General features: G+C 52.1%; 1 protein-coding gene across 4 annotated transcripts in view; it reads right to left on the bottom strand.

Annotated features, from left to right (window-relative positions):
* Window positions 1–20,646, bottom strand: part of ZER1 (zyg-11 related cell cycle regulator) — a 31,217-nt gene extending 10,571 nt beyond the window's left edge. The window contains exons 1-9 of one of the 4 annotated variants that reach the window (XM_059141063.1): window positions 20,274–20,646; window positions 19,650–20,011; window positions 8,003–8,255; window positions 5,755–5,905; window positions 5,111–5,547; window positions 4,632–4,808; window positions 3,695–3,809; window positions 3,382–3,528; window positions 2,870–3,037 (exon numbers count right to left, since the gene is read on the bottom strand). In XM_059141063.1, the coding sequence (XP_058997046.1) occupies window positions 2,870–3,037; window positions 3,382–3,528; window positions 3,695–3,809; window positions 4,632–4,808; window positions 5,111–5,547; window positions 5,755–5,905; window positions 8,003–8,255; window positions 19,650–19,770 (1,569 nt within the window). In that variant the 5' untranslated portion in view covers window positions 19,771–20,011; window positions 20,274–20,646. Of the gene's footprint in view, window positions 1–2,863; window positions 3,038–3,381; window positions 3,529–3,694; window positions 3,810–4,631; window positions 4,809–5,110; window positions 5,548–5,754; window positions 5,906–8,002; window positions 8,256–19,649; window positions 20,012–20,051 lie in introns of all 4 variants that reach the window. The other 3 variants (XM_059141062.1, XM_059141065.1, XM_059141064.1) reach the window with 3 other exon arrangements.
* Between the last annotated feature and the right edge of the window lie 1,435 nt (window positions 20,647–22,081).

Genomic DNA, 22,081 nt, shown 5'->3' with positions numbered 1-22,081 from the left:
GGAGGGGTGAGGCAAAAAAGATATTATACACACTGCTCTAAAACCTTTCACTTATCAACATGCAGTGGACATCTTTCCACATTAGGAACGTGCAGATTTGCCAGAATATCCGATTGTGGGGGTATGTTACTTCTCCAGGTCCCAATAGCTAAAACATTCTGGTTTCCTCTACTTTATTTTTATTTACTTATTTTTAAAATTTTATTTATTTTTTTGACAGAGACACGGCGAGGGAGAAAACAGAAGCAGGGAGCGTGGGAGAGGGAAAAGCAGGCTTCCTGCGGAGCAGGGAGCCCGATTTGGGGCTCGATCCCAGGATGCTGGGATCATGACCTGAGCCAAAGGCAGGCGCTCAACGACTGAGCCACCCAGATGCCCCTCCTCTAACTTATTTTTAATTAAAAAGCAAAGATGTGATCTTTTTCCTCTAAAAAACATTTGAATCATGGAATACATAGGCCCAAAGATCAATGCATTTACAGTTTTGGCAAATTCGGCCAGTTGGCCTCCAAAAAGGTGGTACAATTCCTACCTCAGCAGGGAGAAGTATGCAGAAGTCATCTCCCCTGACCTCTGTCAACGTTGGGGATCCTCGGTCTCTTGAGATAAAATGTGGTACCTCACCATTTTAATTTCCATTTCTTTGATAGAGTTTATGAATTTGTTTGGGAGTCTTCAACTAGCAATTTTGTAAAAAAACAAACAAACAAACAAAAAACAAACAAAAAACACACCCCTTTTACCTAATGATAAAATCAATCTCAAGGTAGAAAAAGGTTGCTCTAAGGTCTGGAGTTGGCAGGCAGGGGGAAAGCAGGCCTTCTCACCCTTGCAGAGACTGTATCTCTACTATAGCCTTTCTGGAGGATAATTCAAGACTACGTCCCAAATGCTTTAAAAATACACCTACCCATTCATGGCCCCGGCAATGGCAATTTTAGTCACGTATTTTAAGGATTATCAATTGAGTAGAGTCAGGAAAGCCTTCTTTGAAATAGCAAACAAGAAAAAAGTCACCTAAATGTTTGCTCACAGGGGGCCAACTCCACAACTGCCACCTGGGCCTGTGGGGCAGCCTGGCCTGCTACTCTGTGGGGAAAGGGCCGGGCCACTGCACCCCAGTGGCTTTCCCTGGATAAGGACACTGAGCATTATGCTGACAACTCACTTTGTAGTTAACACATTTTCTCTTTCTTTTCTTTGTTTTTCTTTAAGATTTTTTTAAAAAGATTTTATTTATTTATTTATTTGAAAGAGCAGAAAACCATAAGCAGGGAGAACAGCAGGCAGGGGGAGAGGGAGAGGCAGACCCAGGCTGAGCAGGTAGCCCAAGGCAGGGCTCAATCCCAGGACACTGGGATCATGACCTGAGCCCAAAGCAGATGCTTAAGCAAGTGAGCCACTCAGGCGCCCTGTCACATTTCTGTATCACGGTCGACCATCAGACAGCCCGAGGGTTAGGGGCTCCAATCTCCTCCCCACCTGCCGCCAAGCAGCTGAAAAGCCACCTGTAACTTCTGACTCCTCCCAGAACTTCACCACGAAGAGCCTACCTTTGACTGGAAGGAACCCTTCCTGATAACGTCTATAAGTCAATTGACACGTTTTGCATGTGATATGTGTTATGTGTCGTAGTCTTGCGATAAAGTAAGCTAGAGCAAAGACAATGTAAGGAAATCATTAGGAGGAGAAAATACACTGACGGTGTCATCTGTATTTGTCAAATAAAATCTGATCCAGGGGTGTCGGGGGCTGCTCAGTCCGTTAAGCGTCCAACTCTTGATGTTGGCTTAAGTCATGATCTCAGAGTTGTAAGATCGTGCCCCGTCCTGGGCTCGGTGCTGGGCGTGGAGCCTGCCAAGATTCTCTCATTCTTTCCCTCTGCCCCTCCCCCCACTCCTACTTGCTCTCTCTTTTTCAAAAAAAAAAAAACTTTGTTTTTTTTATAAAGGAGCACCTGGGTGGCTCAGTCGGTTGAGCATCTGACTCTTGATTTCAGCTCAAGTCATGATCACAGAGTCATGGGATCAAGCCCTGCATTGGGTTCCTAAATAAATAAATACATACACATATAAAATCTCTAGAGAAGAATTCTGCATCTGAGTTGAAACCCATGTGGTTCAAAGGTCAATGGTGCTTGAATCTGTTTGTTTTCTAAGCATTCGATGTCTTACTTTTGTAATGGGAAAAGAGACCTTATTTTAGAAGTTCTGTTGTAGAAATGATTGTTGATCTGAGAGATGTTCACATTCATAAGACACTGTTGTAATAAAAATCCACATCATGCAAACAGTAAGTGTGGGATGAACCCATCTACTAAATAAACATGCACAGGCGAAATCCAAAACAACAGGTGTCCAACACCAACAGTGGCTCTCTGCGTGGAGGGATTATGAGTGGTTTTTTTTTTTTCTTTCTGTCTGTAATTACAGATTTTCTAAGGTCAAAATTTTTGTAACTTTACAATAAAAGCAGCTATTGGAAAACAATCCCCTGCCGGCAGAGTGTTACTGGGCAGAAGGGCCGAGGAGTCCACATGAGCAGAGGCCCAGAAACAGGAAAACAGGGTCCCTGGGCGGGGGGTGGGTGGGGTGGGGGGTGGCCATGGGGGAAGGACTAGTCAAGTGGGGCCAGGTTACAGGGTCCTGAATGCCAGGTCCTAGAGTCTGGGAGGGATGCCATGGGTAAGGGGGAGGTGACTGTGGCAGGGGTGGAGGGGGCTGCAGCTGAGAGCCAGGCGAAAAAGGGTGCAAATAAGCATGGCCCCGCGAGGGCCCAGGTCAGTGAGGCTGGCACACAGGGTGTGCAGGGAGAGGAGGGGCTGGGCCTGAGCATGCAGGGCTGGCACGGGTAGGGGGCTCACCGTCACCTCCTGGTAGGATTCCATGCCATTCAGCACCACCTGGATGACCTGCCGGCGCAGCTTGACGCTCTGCTCGGAGCGGTACTCGGAATTGGTCAGGTAGAAGAGCGCAGCGCTGCCCGTGACCTGGATGTTCTTGTCATACTTGTGGCACTTGAGGGCTGTGATGACCAGCTGTGGGAAGGCAGGGTGGGCCTGGGTTGGCCAGTCCTGTTCAAGCCGTGCCAGGCCAGGCCTAGGGCTCTGCCTGGGGGCTGGAACAGTTGCTCTGGGGCTCAGCTTACCCTGATCCTATTCCCCGAGAACAGAAGTGCGGGATGGGGGGCAGAAGCTAGACGGGGCCACAGGTCTGGGGTAAGGTCAGTGCTGGGACAAGCTAGGCCTGGGGCTCGGGGGTAATGCTGCTTGTGGGCCTGGGGATGAGGAGGACGTGGAGAGGAGGGACATGCCTCAACCAAGTCCAGTGCTGGCCAGCTGGGGATGGGCAGGAGGCTGGGCCCCCCAGGGTTGAAGCTGACCTTCAAGGCCCGAAGCAGCTGGTTGCAGCGCTCGATGCGTGCGATGTCAAAAAGCAGGTTGATGGCCCTCGAGGTGATCTCAGGCCTGTGCTCCGTGTAGGCCTCTATGGCATTCAGCACCTGCTCCTCATTTTTGTCACCACTTACCTGGGAACGGAACATGCTCAGAAACACCCGGAAGAGGCCAAGCGGTGGGCTCCCCAGACCCTAGGGCCATCTCTACCCCCAGGGCAGACACCATGGGGCCCCCAGCCGACCCCCTTCCCTTGTCCCAGGGCCCACTATTCCTCCCCTCCCCGACTCCCTCTCTCACTTTGTAGGCAGGAATGTGTGTGAGGCGGCACAGGGAGGTCTCAAAGAGCCCGAGGAACTGCAGTGGCCTCTTCAGGGCCCGGAAAGGCATGATGCTGCTCTTGGAAGGCTCAATGCTGGGAACAGAGGGTGCTGGGGTCAGTGGCCTGTGGACTGAGGCTGTCCTGGGTTCAGGAGTGCTTCTCCCTGGGGGTGGCTAGGCATTTACTTGGGGCCCTCTTCTAGGCCTTCCTGCCTCATCTTTTGGGACACAGACTGCCACCTCCTGACGGAGAGGTGGCAAGGTCACACTGTATAACATGGGGGATGGGAGTTACTGTTGCACCCATCTTTGGAAAATACTATGTGCCCTTCTAGTGAGGACTTGTCACCCTTGTATAATGTCCTAACCGAAGATCATCAAGAGACATGCACATCAACCTAGCCCCGTGAATGCACAGCTGGGGACAGGGCCCATAGTCAATTACAGTCGGATCGGTTTGAATCCGATCTCGATCTCTCAACCAACCAGGCCAGGAAGCAACCTATCCGCTGGGATACCTAAAGCAAGGGAGACGCTGCTGGCCATTCTACCGCCACCACCGTCGCTAGCCAGGCTGAGCGTCCTAATTCTCCGCTCGCCCCTCAAGCTTACACCTTCCAGCCTTTGCTGTATGCTGTTCCCTCGGCTGGAACACCTTTCCTCTGGCAAACTCAGGAGCTTTCAGGATAACCTGGATGCCATTCCTCCTTCTTCTTGACCCTCAGGGCAGTCCCACAGTCCTGCGCCTCCCCTACCACTGTCCTGATAAGGACTCCTTTGCCCCCACGAGCTTGAACAGACTCAACAGGGCAGGGCCTGGTTCGGTTCTTTATCTCTGGCACCCAGCACAGGCCCTGGTGTGGTAAATGCTTGTTGAATGACACCCTGCTGGCAACCACCATGGGTGGGTCCCCACCTAGTCTGCCCCGCCTCCTCGTCCATCTTGGAGATGCTGCAGTTCTCCAGGATCATGTGGCCAGAGATGTCCAGGGACATCAGGTTCCCCAGCTTTTGCACAAAGAGGCTCAGCACCTTGCGAGTCAGCTTGAACTTGTAGTAGCTGGAGAGGCGGTCTCGGGAGATGTCCAGGTGTCTGGAGATTGGAGTGGGGGCCACAGGTCAGGAGCTGGGGCTGCCTCACAGAGCCCCGCTCCTTCAGCCCACGGCAGGGAGGGGAGAGCCCCTTCCTCCCACAGCTGCTCCAGAGCATTCTGGGGAAGAGCCTGCTGGCACCCCAAGGTCCTGAACAGCCCGGATGCAGCCAAAACACTGGGCTTAAGGAAGGGGACTGTCTCTTCCAAACCCATCTGTGCCCGGACAGGGCCTTACAGACCTCCGGGACTGGCAACCCCCACCCTCTCCCCGCCCCTAGTGAGCTCTGGGCCAGCAGCTCACCGCAGCTTGTGCAGCTGGACGATGACCCGGATGTGGTCGTCTGACAGGTCCATGTTGTAGAGCACGAGGGACACCAGGCTGTCTTTCCACTGGGTTAGGAAGGCCGCGTCGCTCGTCTGGATGCCCGAGAGGTCCAGGGCAGCCAGGGAGCTGAGTGGCCGCAGCAGCGACTCCACAGGGACCCCGTCGATCATGCGACCCAAGTTGAGGAAGCGGAGGCGGCTAAAGCCCTCGAACGTAAAGTCCTTGACCAGCACCTGGCAGGTGGGGTTGACGAGGCACTCATCTTCACAGCCCCCTGGGTTCTCCTCCTCATAGAAAATGTTGGCACAGCCGAAGAGGCTCAAGGACACCAGGGTGTGGCTAAAGCTCCTCAGCGTCTGCAGACTCTTGGCGGACAGCTTCTCGCAGTTGGTCAGGTACAGCTCCACCAGGTCCTGGGAGCAGGGACAGCTCCGTCACCGCCATAGCCCACCAACCCCCACCTCTGGCCAACCCCAGGCCCGAGCCCAGACCACAGGTGGGCTTCAGGAGGGGTGTGTGCAAGGCGCTGGCGTGCTGGATTCTTGTCCCGGAGGGGTCACTGACGCTCTCCGGCCGGCCTCCCCATGGCCGTCCCCACTGGCTGGCGACGTAGGTCTCACCTGCTTGCGGATGGCCTCCAGGTCCTGGTCCTGCACCAGGTCCTCGCGAAGGTGGATCCGGGTGAGGCGGGTGCTGCGGGGGTCCGAAAAAAGGCTGAAGAAGCTCTCGTGCGGTTCAAAGTTGCAGGCGGCATTGACCAGCTCCACGTACCTGGGCGGGGAGGGAAGCCTCGCTAGCGGGAAGGGCTCAGGGGCCTTCGTCCTCCCGCAAGGCTCTGCACTAGCCCTCCTTTTCCTGAAACCTTCCCTTGCCACCCATCAGCAACTCCCATCTCTTCCAACCCCTGTCCCTCTTTCTAACAGCATCTGCTTGGACCCTGACCGCCCTGCAGGCGACATGAAGATGCTCCCCCAGGCATCAGAACAGCAAAGATAACAAAGGGGTCTCTAATCAATAGCAAATCCCAAACGCTTCCTCCCAAAACTCGTGCGCATCTGTAACAAACACAGGCGTCCGCACTCCTCGTCTTTCAGCCAGCTTCTGTTCCTGATCGGCTCCTCCCGGGACCCTTTTCCAACAGGAAGATTAAGCCAAGGGGTTTGACATTTCCAGCTGGGTCCAGGCCAAGCACTGAATAAAACCCTATTTGAGATCCCAGTTGATACAAGAATCCTGGTCTGGTGGAAGAGGCTTGGGAATCAAACACTGGGCTCTGAATCCTGGCTTGGCTGTTTACTACTTGGACAACTTCACACAAGCAATGGAACTTTGCCAGAATTTAGTTTCTTCATCTGTAAAATGGACATAACTCAGGTCTGCAAAGGGTCCAAGCGAGTGCCTGAGCCACATCAAATGCCCAGAACATGATTACAAGTCGGGCTCCGTCCTGGGGTCACACACAAGTTCCCACTCTTTCTTCTTTTTTTCAGATTTTATGTTTTTAAGATTTATTTGAGAGAGAGTACGAGCGAGCAGAGGAGGGGCAGAGGGAGAGAGAGAAGGAGACTCCCTGCTGAGTGTGGAGTCCAATGCGGGGCTTGATCTCACGACCCTGAGATCATGACCTGAGCCGAAATCAAAAGTCAGCCACTCAACCAACTGAGCCACCCAGGCACCCCCTATTTTATTTTATTTTTAATTATTTTATTTCTAGGGGCGCCTGGGTGGCTCAGTCGGTTGAGCAGCGGACTCTTGATTTCGGCTCAGGTCATGATCTCAGGGTCCTGGGATAGAGCCCTATGTCAGGCTCTGTGCTCAGCAGGAAGTCTGCTTGGGGTTCTCTCCCTCCCTCTGCCTCTACCCTTCCCGACTGTGTGCTCTTTCTCTCTCAAATAAATAATCTTAAGAAAAAAAAAGATAATATTTTTAAATAGTCTTCACACCCAACGTGGAGTTCAAACTCACAACCCCAAGATCAAGAGTTGCATTCTCCACGGACTGAGCCAGCCGGGGGCCCCACAAGTTCCCACTTTTATAAGCAACTGTTTGGTCTAACAATTTCCCTTCCGGGGATCCGGACTGACCTCCCTGGGTGAGTGAATGCATGTCCTATTGCCAGGAGCCTCTCATAGTGGGGAGTTCCTTGGAGGGCCCAGATACAGATTTTCTGAATGATTCGATCCCAGATTTTCTGAATGACTCGATCCCTGGTCATGGGTCCATTCTTTACAGTGCACCAGTGAACGAACATGTGTGTGGCTCTGTGCACACACAGATACGTGTTTGTAGGCACAGGCATGTGCACATAGGCACATGGAACAGTCAGAATTCCTTTGTATGTGTAGGTTTCTTTAAGATTTATTGAGAGAAAGAGTAGAATGAGAGAGAGAGCGCATGAGCCGGGGGAGCAGCAGGCAGAGGGAGAGAGAGAAGCAGACGCCCCACCTCAGCAGGGAGCCTGATGTGGGGCTCGATCCTAAGACCCTGGGCTCATGACCTGAGCCGGAGACAGACGCTTAACTTACTGAGCCACTCAGGTGCCCCCTATATGCAGGCTTCTATACCTTCTCATAGATGTAAATGCACACTTGCAGTCACACACTCAAACACACCCCATGCTGCAGAAACCCACGTGTATACAAACGCCCATTCCTTCATATGCACACCCTTCCACACACCACCAATGTGCATACATGTAGCTTTATGGTGACGAATATACCAGTGTTCTCCGCACCCGCAGACAGCCAAGTCCATGCACACACACCCCCACACGTGTGTATCCATAACCCTGTTCCTGCATGGTGCACACCACGGTCCCAGAGCTCATGCTAAGACTCACGCCCACGCCCCAGCCCCCTGTCCGCTCACTCATTGACGAGCCGGTCACAGATCTCGCTGGGCAGGAAGATGTCTGGGTGGAGCCGCAGAGTCTCCTTGTCCAGTAGGTAGCCCAATGTGCCATCCAGGTTGCGCAAGCAGAAGTCAGTGCAGAGGGCCATCAGGGACTCAGGGGTGTCGGACGCCATGCTGGGGGGCAGGCGGGTGGGCCAATTCAGGACAGGAGCCCCTAGGGGCAGCAGTGACTCCCCAGCACTCACAGGGTCATTGGCAGAACCACAGCCTGGGGAACAGGAAGAAGCTAAGTGAGCCACAACCACCAGCTACCCTATGCCCACTCTCTGAGTAGGGAAACTGAGGCCCCAAATGTCACACTCAATTGAGCAGCTTAGCAGAAACATGCCCCAGGGCTCCTGCTCCCTTTCCTGGTCCTCTCTGCGCCGCCACTAGCTGTGTGTGATTTGACCTGCGAAGAGCAGGGGCCTTGTCTGGGCATCTTTCTGCCTTCTCAGTATCCGTGGGCAGACGTGCATGTGTTGGGGACTCAATGCTTGGGTGAGGATAACGGGGCTTTCATTAATAGCTACACTGGGGCATCCCTTATTGTGTAACCTAACCCATAAATAGTAGTCAACGTGTGAATATTCAGTATATGCCAGGCCTTCATAGACATGCTGTCATTGAATTAAGCTGTGTATGATTAAGAATGATTAATCATGTCTCCCAAGGGAAGTGAAAATATACATCCACATAAAAATCATACATTCATGTTCACAGCAGTACTATTCGTAATAGTCAGGAAGTGGAAATTACTTTCCATCAACTGATGCCCGGATAAACAAAAATGGTCTATCCATTCAGCGGAATGTTATTCAGCCATAAAAGGAATGAGGTATTGACACGTGCTACAGCAAGGATCTTGAAACCGTTATGCTAAGTGAGAGAAACCAGGCACAAAAGGCCATATGTTGTACGGATCCATTTACACACAGTGTGTAGCCAGAAGAGGAAATCCGTAGAGTCAGAAGTAGGTGGCCTAGGGCTGAGGGCTGTGAGGGATAGGCAGTGACTGCTAACACTACGAGGCTTCTTCTAGGGTGATAAAAATGTTCTAAAATTGATGATGGTGACAGACACAGAATTCTGAATATACTAAAAACCAACAAATTGTCTATGTTAAATAGCTATAGCATATGGTTTAGGAATTGTAGCTCAATAAAGCAGTTATTAAAAAACTAAAGTCAGGGGGCGGGTGCCTGGCTGGCTGTCAAAAGAGCATGTGACACTTGTTCTCAGAGTTGAGTTTGAGCCCCACCTCGGGCGTAGAGCCTAAACAAACAAACAAATAGGTAAATAAAGTTGGGGCCCTTGGCTGGCTCAGTTGGTAGAGCATGTGACGCTTATCTTGGGGTCATGAATAGAGATCAGTAAAAACAAAATAAATAAAAACTTAAAAAAAAAAAAAACCCTAAAGTCTCCTACTATCTTCATGACCTAGAACTAGGTAAAGATTCCTCAAATAACACTCTTGAGGGAAAAATGATAATCCAGTCTGCACTGAAGTGAAGAAACTTCCATTCATATATACACAAAAATTAATCTAAGATGTGGGCACCTGGGTGGCTCAGCGGGTTAAGCCTCTGCCTTCGGTTCAGGTCATGGTCTCAAGGTCCTGGGATCAAGCCCTGCATCGGGCTCTTTACTCAGCAGGGAGCCTGCTTCCCCCTCTCTCTCTGCCTACTTCTGATCTCTCTCTCTCTGTCAAGTGAATAAAAAAAATTAATCTGAAATGGACCATAGACCTATAGGTGAAGGGTAAAACAACAAGATTTCTAGAAAACACAGGAGTCTATCTTGTGACTTTAGAGTAGGCAATCATTTCTTAAACAGTTCACCAAAAAGCCCCTGAAACCATAAAGAGAAAAATATTGTACTGCCTTAAAATGTACATCATTCATCAAAAGATATAATTAAGAGAAAGGATAAGCCATTGACTAGAAAATATTTCCAATAATATATACAACAAACAACTCATATTCAGAATATATAAACTCCTTCTTTTTTGAGATTTAGCAATTTTGAACTGGATGGTTCAGTCAGTTAAGCAATTGTCTTCAGTTCAGGTCATGATCCTAGCTCCTGGGAGTGAGCCCTGCATTGGGCTCCCGGCTCAGCAGGGAGCCTGCTTCTCCCTCTGCCTCTGCTGCTCCCCCACTTGTGCTCTCTCTCTCCCTCTCTCTCACTCGCACACACACATACATACATACATACATACATACACACTTTAGCAACATCTACACCCAGCATGGGACTTGAACTCACAATCCTGAGATCCATAGCTATATGCATGCACCACTGACTGAACCAGCCAGGCACTCCCAAATTGATTTTTTAAGATTTATTTATGTACAAGCGAGCAGGGTGAGGGGCACTGGGAGAGGAGAATCTCCAGAAGACTCCCCACTGAGCACAGAGCCCCACACTGGGCTTGATCTCCCAACCCCAAGATCACAACCTGAGCTGAAATCAAGAATCAGATGCTTACTGATTGAACCACTCAGACAACCCCCCCAAACTCATTTTTTAAAAAAATTTTTATTAATTATTTTTATTAACATATAATGCATTATTTGCCCCAGAGGTACAGGTCTGTGAATCGTCCAGCTTACACACTTCAGAGCACTCACCATAACACATACCTTCACCAATGTCCATAACCCAGCCACCCTCTCCCTACCCCTTCCTCCCAGCAACCCTCAGTTTGTTTTGTGAGATTAAGAGTCTCTTATGGGAGCTGCCTGGGTGGTTCAGTGGGTTAAGCCTCTGCCTTCAGCTCAGGTCATGATCTCAGGGTCCTGGGATCGAGTCCCGCATCGGGCTCTCTGCTAGGCAGGGAGCCTGCTTCCTCCTCACTCCCTCTCTCTCTCTCTGCTTACCTCTCTGCCTACTTGTGATCTTTCTCTGTCAAATAAATAAAATCTTAAAAAAAAAAAAGAGTCTCATGGTTTCTCTCCCTCCTGATCCCATCTTGTTTCATTTTTTCCTTCCCTACCCAGTAAAGTCCCCACTTTGCCTCTCAAATTCCTCATATCAGGGGCACCTGGGTGGCTCAGTGGGTTAAAGCCTCTGCCTTCGGCTCAGGTCATTATCTCAGGGTCCTGGGATCGAGCCCCACATTGGGCTCTCTGCTCAGCAGGGAGCCTGCTTCCTCCTCTCTCTCTGCCTGCCGCTCTGCCTACTTGTGATCACTCTCTCTCTGTCAAATAAGTAAATAAATCTTTTTATTTGTTTTTTTTTTTAAAGATTTTATTTATTTGTTTGACAGAGATCACAAGTAGGCAGAGAGGCAAGCAGACAGAGAGGGAGATACAGGCTCCCTAACGAGCAGAGAGCCCGATGCGGGGCTCAATCCCAGGACCCTGAAACCATGACCTGAGCCGAAGGCAGAGGCTTAACCCACTGAGCCACCCAGGCGCCCCAAATAAAATCTTTTTAAAAAATTGCTCAGATCAGAGAGATCATATGATAATTGTCTTTCTCTGATTGACTCATTTCGCTCAGCATAATACCCTCCAGTTCCATCCACTTTGTTGCAAATGGCAAGATTTCATTTCTTTTGATGGCTGCATAGTATTCCATTGTGTGTGTGTGTGTGTGTGTGTGTGTGTGTGTGTATCTCACATCTTCTTTATCTATTCATCTGACCGCCAAACAGTTTTTAAAAGGACATAGCATCCTCCTAAAAAATGGGCAAAAGACTTGAATAGGCATTTCATAAAGGATAGAGAATATATGGAAACATATGTAAAAGGGCTCAGCTTCATTAGTACCCGTGAAACCACAATGAGATCCCATTTCCACCCACTAGAACGGCTCAACTGGAAACGATCCAGGCAATACACCAAGCTTGTGCTGTGGTGACAATGGAACAACGGGGTGTCACCCACGCTGCGGGTAGGAGTGTCCATTGGTGCAAATTGACAGTGTAACGGGATACTGTTCGACACTATCACCAAAGCTGAGTATGCACACGTGTTCCATGTTCAGCAACCCCACTCCTAGGCACACACCCAGCAGAGATGCACAGAGATGTTCCCCCAAAGACGCAGACCAGAATGTTCACAGCAGCATTATTCAGAACAGCCAAAATCAGAAACGAACCTGAACATCCCGGACACTAGCATGAGTAAGCTCGGTACACTCACCCATCAACTATTAAGGACAATGAGAACACACAAACTACTGTTAACGTAACAGCTTGGGTGAACCTCCCGAATTTAGTGAAAGGAGTCAGACGGAAAAGAGCATATATCGTATCATGGATCAAATGAATCCAATCACATTTTATTCCATTAAGTTAAAAAATAACAAAAACAAAAAAAAAAATGAACAATCTGATCTGTGATGGCAGAAGTCAGGACTGAGGTTACTTTGAGGATTTGGCCAGGTGCCAAGAAGCTTCTAGTCCCACATGTGAGTGCTGGGTATACAGGTGTGTTCACTTTGTGAATATTTGGGAGCTGTATACCATGGTGTGATTTTTAAAATGTATATTGTAATTCAGTAAAGTTAAGAAAATGGCCTAGACACCGAAAGGGGCCCACATTTGGAGGGGAGTGGGGTTCAGTTAAGTGATGCTCTGTCAGTGTAGGTCCTCAGTGACAAGTGGCTGAGACAGAGTGAAAACAGAACCTTCACATTCAAATTGAATGACCAAGATAGAAAACAATCAAACATTTATAGAACCGAGGAAAGTTGGGAATGAATCCCAGACCATCTTCCTACCAGAGTCTGTATTAGAAAGGGGGGGGTAGGCAAAAGGAACCCATGGTATTAGAAATCAGGGTAGCGATTCCCTTTGCAGTGACACAGCGATGAGGAAGCGGCAGTGGGGCCTCGGGGACAGGTGTGTTCACCTGTAGACATTTATCAAACTGTCCCCTCATGCTTTCCAGGCCTTTCCCTAGCTACGTTATACTTCAATAGCTTCTTTTCTTTTTCTTTCTTTTTAAGTGTAGGCTCTGTCATCAGATAGATCTATGTTTCAGGGGCGCCTGGGTGGCTGTGGGTTAAAGCCTCTGCCTTCGGCTCAGGTCATGATCCCGGGGTCCTGGGATCGAGCCCCGCATCGGGCTCTCTGCTCAGCAGGGAGCCTGCTTTCCTTCCTCTCTCTCTGCCTGCCTCTCTGCCTACTTGTGATCTCTGTCTGTCAAATAAATAAATAAAATCTTTAAAAAAAAAAAAAAAAGATCTATGTTTCAACCCAGTTCTACAACTCACTGTAAATTACCCAACCTCTCTGGACCTGTTTCCTCATCTGGAAAATGGGGACAATAACTCCTACCTCATGGGGCTGCCGGAGTAAATGAGATGGCGGGAAATTCTTGGTCCCGGGTTTGACGAGACTGAGCACGCAAGAAATGCTGGTTATGATCCCATCTTGCAGATGAGAAAACTCAAGCCCAGAGAGGCTCCTCTGTCCAAAGTGGGATTTGAACCTGGTCTCTCGGGCTCCATCACATCACCCCTTGGAGAGCTTTGAAGGAGTCTGGGGCCCAGCACTGCCCCTGGCTTCCTGGAGCCCCCACGTCCATATCTGAGCCTTCAGGGCCGCTCTGGAAATCCGATGGGCGGCCCCAGAGCCCCGTGCCTTCTGGAACCACAAGGACTAAGTTCCGGCACCACCACTCAACTGATGCCAGTGCTCTGGGAGGTCGGGAGTCAGGCCCACCCAGCTTCCAGGCCCAGCCCTGCTGCTTCAGGGCAAGTGAACTTGGGCAAGTGTCTTCACCTCTCTGTGCCTTGGTTTCTTCTCTAAAACAGGGAGCACTGTGTGAGGGTAACATGGAGTATGCGAAGAGCTTAGCCTGGCACCTGGTCAGTGGTAACTGCCCCAGAAGCAGCAGCTACTGTTATAATCACGATTACTATCATTGCCACATCATCACCTTCTCTGCCTCACCTGCCCTGGTCCCCAACAGAGCACCATCTGCTCCTGGCCAGTTGCAGGCCTATGCTCCCCAGGCCTGTGGTGCCCGCTGTCCCACTGGCTGTGGGCCACCCTTGATGGAAGACACAATAAACAGGCTGCCTGGGCACTGGGCACGGCCTTCCTTTACCTTCATTCACTTCCAGATCTTCCCCAGGCAACAGGAGTCCAGGGAGCACCACTGGCAGGGAGGCGCACCCCGCTGGCAACCGAGTCCCCTCTCTTCAAGCGGTTACTCAAGGCTTCCTGAACCGCAGCCAGCCTTCTGGCCCACTTGGTGCCCAGTGGCCCCTACAGCAGCCGGCCTGGCCTCCTTCGTGGTACTGGCAACAGGCCCTAAGCACAGGGTCACCTTCAGACCTTTGCTCAATCTGTTTTCTCTCAACCGGGAGCATCCCAATTCAACGAATTATCCCACTTTCTAATCTAAACACTACTCCCACCGCCCCCATCTGTGTCCCTCCTCCGGGAGGTATCCCCGCCCACGCACGCGCCAGCCCACACCACCTCTGAACACCCCTTCACGAGCTGCTCCCCGTACATCTCCGGCCTTAGGATTGACATCACTTCCTCTGGAAGCCTTCCCTGACCAACCAGGGTGCCCCCCCCCACCGGCCCCCCTGTGTGCCCATGGCCCCACTGTGACAACTAACACTTTGAACTAATGCTGGTTTAGTGATCAGGCTTCCTGGCCAGATGGCCGGTTCCATGAAGGCAAGAACTGGGCTGTCTTGTGGGGCATCGCCCTGCACTGAGGCCCGGTCACTTCTTCACCCACTCAGCAGCTTCTATCAAGCACTGCAGGTTCAGCGGTGAGCGAAACTGACAAGGTCCTTGTCCTTATGCAAACTGACTCCGAGGGAGACAGACATCCACCTAAGCAGAACATAAACCCCATGCCATGTCACTGGGACCAGGGTTCTGTAGGAGAAGGTACCTGGGGCTCTGGGTACCTCTGCCAGGGGACCTGCCCTGGACTGGGGAGTCATGGGCAAGCTTCCTTGGAAGTGACATTTCAGCTGCAACTTGAAAGATGAGTCATAGTTAACTCTAGTGGTGGGGAGAGAAGGGAAAGGCATCCCAGGAGGAAGGAGCAGATGTGCACAGACTGAAAGTCCAGAGGGTATGGGATGCTGGTGCCACAGGCCCAATTCCACAACAATTTGCTGGACAAAGGAAGTGATGAACCCCTGTGCGGGCCTGCTACACTGTAGGGTTTCCACACATGACCTGTGGAAGGGACGAGAGGGGCCTGCAGGTTGAGGCAGAAGTGGCAGGCACCCAGGGGACAAGGCGCGCCCTTGTACCCTCCCTATCCATGGTGCCAGGACAGTAGAAGGCCCCGGTGGCCACAGACAAACCCTTTCCACTCTGAACAAGAGAGCAACGCCATGGGTTCTGCCTTTTCTGCAGGACTGGTTCCAGCTACCCAGCTACCCAGCAAGCCTTGACCCTGCTCCCCAGGGGGAAGAACCACCACCCTTTCAGCCACTAAGGTCGCCCAAAGACAAACCAGGCTGATAGTACCATCTGCTAACCACCCTTGGACAGGGGACCCTGCTTCTTGGGTCTGGGGTGAGCTGGGGGAGGAAGGGGCCATCCTCATCTTGGCACAGAGGTGGAGAGGCCTGGGGCACCCTGCCTCTGGCACCCCCATGAAGTTGCCATCTCTACCTCCTCACGCCCACCCCCGAGGGCTCCTCACTCCTGCAGCAAGCACCAGCCATCTGGGATTCTGGCAACTGGGGACAGAGGGAACTCTGATTCTGAGAGCACACTGCACGGTAAGAAGAACTCTGTGTCTTCCTCCCTCCCTTCTCTAGTAGGTTCTTTACACTGGCTCCATCTTGAGCTCTGACGTGGGGGCGGGGCAGAGGGGAGGGAGGCGGGGAGAAGAGGGGAGAAGGCAGAAAACAGAAGCAGTGACCGCAGCCTCCACTCCGGACCTGGGGAGCACTGAGCCCCTCATGCTTTAGTGCATACAGTTCCTTATTTAACCAACAAACCACATTCCCCAGGATCTGGTACTTGAAGCTAATTGACACTTGTCTAACAATTGCCGATCACCCTTCCCACAGCCCTGTAAGCTCAGGGAGGAAGGGAACCCAGCCTGCTTGCAGGCTCCGGGATCCTCTGTGCCAGCCTGTGCCTGGCATGCATCAGAATAAAGGTTTGCCTTTGCCCTGACCTCACTATAGCAGCTGAGGTACTGACTACTTACTGGCTGTTACCCCATTTGCTGATGATGACACTGAGGGTTGCCTGAAATCACAAAACGGATGACAGGGGACACGATCCTAAACCAAACCCGTGCACCTCACCGCACCATTGGGTCTTCTGAGCATGCAGCCCAAGGGCTGGGGAGTGGGGGTGGGGGGACAGGGGACTATGGTCCAGAGGGAGCATGGGACCCCCACAGGCGACCTGACACCCTGCCAACAAAGAGGTTGGCGGGGGGGGGGGGGGGGGGAGCCAGAAGCTTCAGTCTCAGAGCAGCGCCCACCCCATGAGATATTAACCCAAGAGCCGGTGGAGGGGGGGAACCCAAACAAATAGCCTATTTACAGAAGCTGGAAGCTTTCCAGGAAGGAGTAGATCCCAGGCCAGATATTGGGTGGTGGGAAGCTGCTAGGAGGGGAGTCAGGGCAAGTACCAGGGTCTCCCAGGGGCCAGGGTGCAGGCCAGGGGCAGAAAGCATCCTAAAGCGTCGCCTGCCTGGTGGCTGGCCTACCCGGCCCACGCCTACCGCACATAATCCGCAGAGTGGGGGGGACATTAAGAAAATGCAGAAATATAAGGAGGCGGAGACGCACCTCCCTGCTCCCTGGTGCCACCTGGAGGCAGAGGAGCGTTGCAGAATACCTGGGTTCCCAGCTTGCAACCAAACTTAACAATCATACCCAGACCCACACCATATACCAGGAACTCTAAGTACTTGATATCTACTAGGCCATTTAATTCCCTCAGCAACCACATGGAGCAGGAGTTATTAGAATCTACAACATGCAGATAGGCAGCAGAGGAGTGGCAAAGTAATCGCCATGGACTACGTACGGGTTCAAGGGTCTATCTGCACGTAGAGACACACAAACAGGTACGCCTTAGTTCCAGACCCAAAGTGCCAAGCTTTCCACACATGTTCTCACCAGAGGCACACATAACCCAGGAGGGACACATTATTTTGTTTTCCAAATGAACAAACTGTGGTTCAAAGATGTGTGAGGACCTGCCCGAGGTCCCCCAGCAAGTGCCTGGCTCTTCCCCACGACGCTACGGGGCAGGAACGCTTTCCCTCCACCGCAGATCTTGTTTCTGTCCAGGAGGCTCCGCTGACTCCTTAAAACTCTACGTGTCCTCAGGCGCCGAGCACAGATGATCTTTTACCGCTGGTAATTGTGCTACAAGCATGTGTCATTTTGGCCACACGACTCAAAGCTTCTTGGCGGGGACCTTGTGTGATCCATGGAGGCTCCACGACACAGTGAGCCTATGGCTGGCTGGTGGCAGAAGAAGGAGCCTCAGCTGCACGAGATCGCCGAGCGATATTTACCAGTCTCTGTACTCATCAGGATCCTTATCAGTCAACGTGTGGCGAACAGCACCTACCTTGGGGTTGCTGGGGAGATGCCGTGAAATAATGGCCAGGAGATGGTGAGCAATCGTTATGGAGTGATCTCCCAGGAATCATGCCTGGGGAGAGCCTTCTGTTCATTCTGGCAGGTTTCCGCCTGCCAACCAACAGTTTTAGTGCTTGAGCCAGATAAAGAATGACAGTCCCCAAACCGATGACCCAGCAGGGGGCCCTGAAGTGGCATTTCAGGAGTCAAAAACAGCTGAGACACGCTGACAACGGCAATAACAAGAACCATTCTTTGCCTTTGTAGAGAGCTTCAAAGTGCACCCAGTGCTTTCATGACCGGGGTCTCGTTTCATCCTTCCAACAGCCTTCAGCGTCAGAACACAGATAGGAAAACTGAGGACCATGCAGGCGATGGAACTTGCCCAAGTTCACAGTGAGCCAGACACAGAGCTGGGGCTTGAACCCAAATCCCCAGGTGGCTGATCCTAGGATCTAGCCATGATAGCCGCTCGAGTAGGCTGGCTCTCGGCATCCAAGCGCTCTGACTTTTCATTTTTTTAAATTATCTGGCCCAGTCACCCTGTTCAGCTTATGACCCAGGTCTGATGATATAGTCCAGGCTTGGGGGGTGAGGAGGGAGAGCAACCGTTGTTCCGCTCCCTATAAGGCAGGCTGCAAAGTCTCAGCTTCTGCTGGGTCCTTCTTGGATTAATATCCCCCATCAGGAGATCTGCCACACGCACCCCAACCACATGTCTGAGGCCAACAAAGACTGCCCTTCCCAACCTGTCCTCATGTCACATTTATGTCAACACCAAAATTTTGTCAATTTTACGTGGTAGAATGGGGATTTGCTTTGCTCTTTTTAAAAAGCCATCATCTTCCAATGGCACCAAGACCAAGCTACCATCCTCCCTGTAGAATATGCAAGCATTGTTGTCACTGAGGGGTGACAGTAAGTATCCACTGTGTCTCCCCTCACCCCCACTGTTCTCCAAAATTCTACTAGCTCGGGGAGGAAGCCAGAGCTGGTGGCACCACCAGCTGGTGCTAAAAAGAAAGGCTTTGAGGTAGACACATGTAAACAGTTCCTCCTCATGGCCACTGCCATCATCACAACTGTTAGATACCAAGCACTTAATCCATGCTAAACAGTGCACTAAGCACTTCAGTGTGTGATGTCCCTCATTAAGCCCAACAGCTCTATTTTACAGATGAGGACACTGAGGTGGTCCCTTGCCCAAGTTCTCACAACCAGGGAGCAGCTGCAAGACCTGAATTACCTATAGTGCTCTATGGCCGTCCTTTTTGTGTTAATTCCACCAGCGGTTACCACAAAGATGGAAGAAGATCACTTATAACACCAAGCCAGAGCATACTGGCTATTTGTCATCTGAAACAACTCTATATTTTCTCTGACTACCACGTTTGTACAGATCTGAAAGGATGCTCCTTTAGATACTCTGGGACCCTGCATCACAGGGACAGCCCCTGACATTCTGCCCGCCATTATCTGGTTCCCACTCTTCCCCTCCTCCAGTCCCATTGTCTCCTTGTTGTTTCTTAAAACCATCAAGTATATTACCTCATGACCTTTGCTCTTGCTGTTGAATGCTCTGCCCCTAGACAGATGCATGGCTCGCTCCCTCCCTCCCTCCAGGACTTTGCTCAGATACCACCTTATTAGAGACCTTCTCTGATCAACCTCTCCACAAAGGTGACTCCACTCTCTGGCTCTTGCCATGGCCCTTCCTGCTTTTTTTTTCTCCATGACACCCTACAGATGTTTCTTATTTTCTGAATGAAGCAATGAACAGAAACAAAGACCCCCTCACCACTGCAACCACCTCCTGTTACTCTTTTTAAAGCTGCCTTCAAAGCTCATTCTAACCATTCTGAACCCTGAAGAAAAACATTCTGTGGGAAAGATGAAAGGGGGTGTTTTTCCCTGTGGAGGCACTAGGCCTTCCTCCCTCCCTTAAAAACGAAGCGCGCTGACAGGCACAGGCAAAGACTGGAAATCTTGGATCCCTGGTCCAAAGAGCTGCCAAGTCCATTTCCACACACAGAACTATGGTAGCCAGCAGTCAGTTTCACTTTTAACTCACCTATCAGGCTCCCTTGGCCCTCAGGTTTGCAACCCCAACCCATCCTGTTGGATTTCCTGCACCTTGTCATCCCTTTTGGGAGCCGTTCCAGAATCCACGCCGTTCCCGAGCTCTCAAGCATTGCTTTGGAGGAACTTAAGCTCGTCCAACAGGTAGGAGGGACAGAAGCCGGCCCTTTTTGCCCTATATCGATCCCCCATTTTGTAGGGACATCCGACAGGGCGTCATTTTCTTTCTGGAGGAAGGGAGCTCAGTTTTAAGGGCACGTTTCTCAAACCTGACAGCAGGGGCAGAGAAGGGAGCCCTCCACCACTGGCCGAAATGGACCCGTGCAAGAGGTTGCAGCGGCGATGCCCAGGCGCCTAAGGCAGAAGAGGAAGGGGGGAGGACGCGGATAAATACCCTGGGCACCGGGAGCCGACAGGATGCTTGCTTCCTCTGCGAGGAAAGCCGGGGATGCGACCCGGAGGAATCGGGGGCCAGAGCGCCAGGGAGACAGGGAATCTCGCCAAGCTAGGGCCGGGGTCTCCCGGAGACGGGGGTCGGTGGGGCGGAGCTTGGGATCCCGGCGACTGGAGCCCCGCGCAGGAGGGGTCGCGGCGGGGGAGACCCCGCGGCCGTTACCTTGCCCTTAGGGCTGCGGGCGGGGCTGAGGGCCGCCGGGTGCTGGCTCCGGGGCCCGGCCCCTCCCCCGATCCGGCTCCTGAGGCTCGGAGCCTGCAGCCGCCGCCGCCTCCGCTGTCAACAAACCCCGGGCGCGTCACTTCCGGGGCCGCCCCTTAGCAACAGCGAACGGGTTCCCCCGACGGGTCCCGCGGCGAACGAGGGCGGCGGCGGCCGAAGGTTCCGGGGCGCGCGGCGGCTCCTCTCCCGGCGGGACCTGGTCTGCGGGCGGCGGAGTGCGGGTGGGCCCCACCGAGCCCCGAGCACGCTGCTCCGGGTGCTCCCTGGCTGGGAGGAGACCCACCGTGTGACCCCGGCTTTGGGGCCCGCTCTGGCCCTCGGGCCGGCAGAGCCCGGGCAGTGCTGACGGGCGGGACGGACTCCACCTCCCGCGTCACACCGACGTCTCCCTGCACGCCGCGCCCCCCGCCCCCGCCCCAAGCCCATGGAGCGTCCCCCGCCGGTGCTCTGCTGGTAGCGCTCTCCCACGCGGCCAGACGCGCGCCGGCTTCGCCTGCCACTTAACGGGCCGCCACGTGGGGGAGTGGGAGTCGGCCTGGGCCGCTGCCTTGCCCTCAGCTCTGGTTGCTGTCGCCCAGTCCCGAAGATCGCGCAGACCGGTGTCTCTCCTCCTCCCCGCCTCCCCCGCACCGTGCGCGGCTGCCTCCCGCAGCATCACCTCCCCGCATCCCCGCGGCGGGCTCCTCACGCGCCCTCCCCTCCAGCTCTTCGCCGTCCCGGAGGGGTTTTTCCCGAACTTGGAGATCAGCGCACTCCCCTGCTTACAGCCCTTAACATAGACGACTGGGATCACCTCTCCAGCCTCTTGTCGTCCTCTCTCTTGGCCTCCCTTCCATTCTCCAATCAACGCAGCTTAAAGCATCTTTGGTTCTTGGAATGATCCCCTTCTCTCCTGTAGCGTTCACAACTGAACGCTTTTCTTGCTATATCCATACCCAACACACTTCTTGCTATCTGGATGCAACACGCATATAGATACATATATAGATACATATGTATTATATATAATATATTTATAGTCCTTTATAACCTTTAGTCCTTTATTATACATGTATATGTATATAATATGCATGTGTAGCTAAGAGCTAAAACTAAAACTTTTTTTTTTTAAAGATTTTATTTATTTATTTGACAGAGAGAAATCACAAGTAGATGGAGAGGCAGGCAGATAGAGAGAGAGGGAAGCAGGCTCTCCGCTGAGCAGAGAGCCCGATGCGGGACTCGATCCCAGGACTCTGAGATCATGACCTGAGCTGAAGGTAGCGGCTTAACCCACTGAGCCACCCAGGCGCCCTAAAACTAAAACTTTGAGGACAAAATATAGGAGTAAGTCTTGGTGCCTGGGTTAGGCAATGGTTTCTTACATGACAGCAGAAGTATCAGTGACAAAATGTAAACAAATAGGATTTCATAAAAATTAAAAACTTTTGGGGCACCTGGGTGGCTCAGCCATTAAGCATCCGCTTTCTGCTCAGGTCATGATCCCAGGGTCCAGGTATTGAGCCCTGCGTCAGGCTCCCTGCTGACTGGAAGACTCCTTATCCCTCTCCCACTCCCCCTACTTGTGTTCCCTCTCTCACTGTGTCTGTCAAATAAATAAAATCTTTCAAAAAAAAAATTTTTTTTTTACTTATGGGGCGCCTGGGTGGCTCAGTGGGTTAAAGCCTCTGCCTTCCGCTCCCAGGGTTCTGGGATCAAGCCCCACATCAGGCTCTCTGCTCAGCGGGGAGCCTGCTTCCCTTCCTCTC

The sequence above is a fragment of the Mustela lutreola genome, chromosome 12 (assembly GCF_030435805.1).
Source record: "Mustela lutreola isolate mMusLut2 chromosome 12, mMusLut2.pri, whole genome shotgun sequence".
NCBI classification, from domain to species: domain Eukaryota; kingdom Metazoa; phylum Chordata; class Mammalia; order Carnivora; family Mustelidae; genus Mustela; species Mustela lutreola.
Note: the sequence above shows the minus strand (reverse complement) of the source record. Positions and strands in the feature narration are given on the sequence as shown.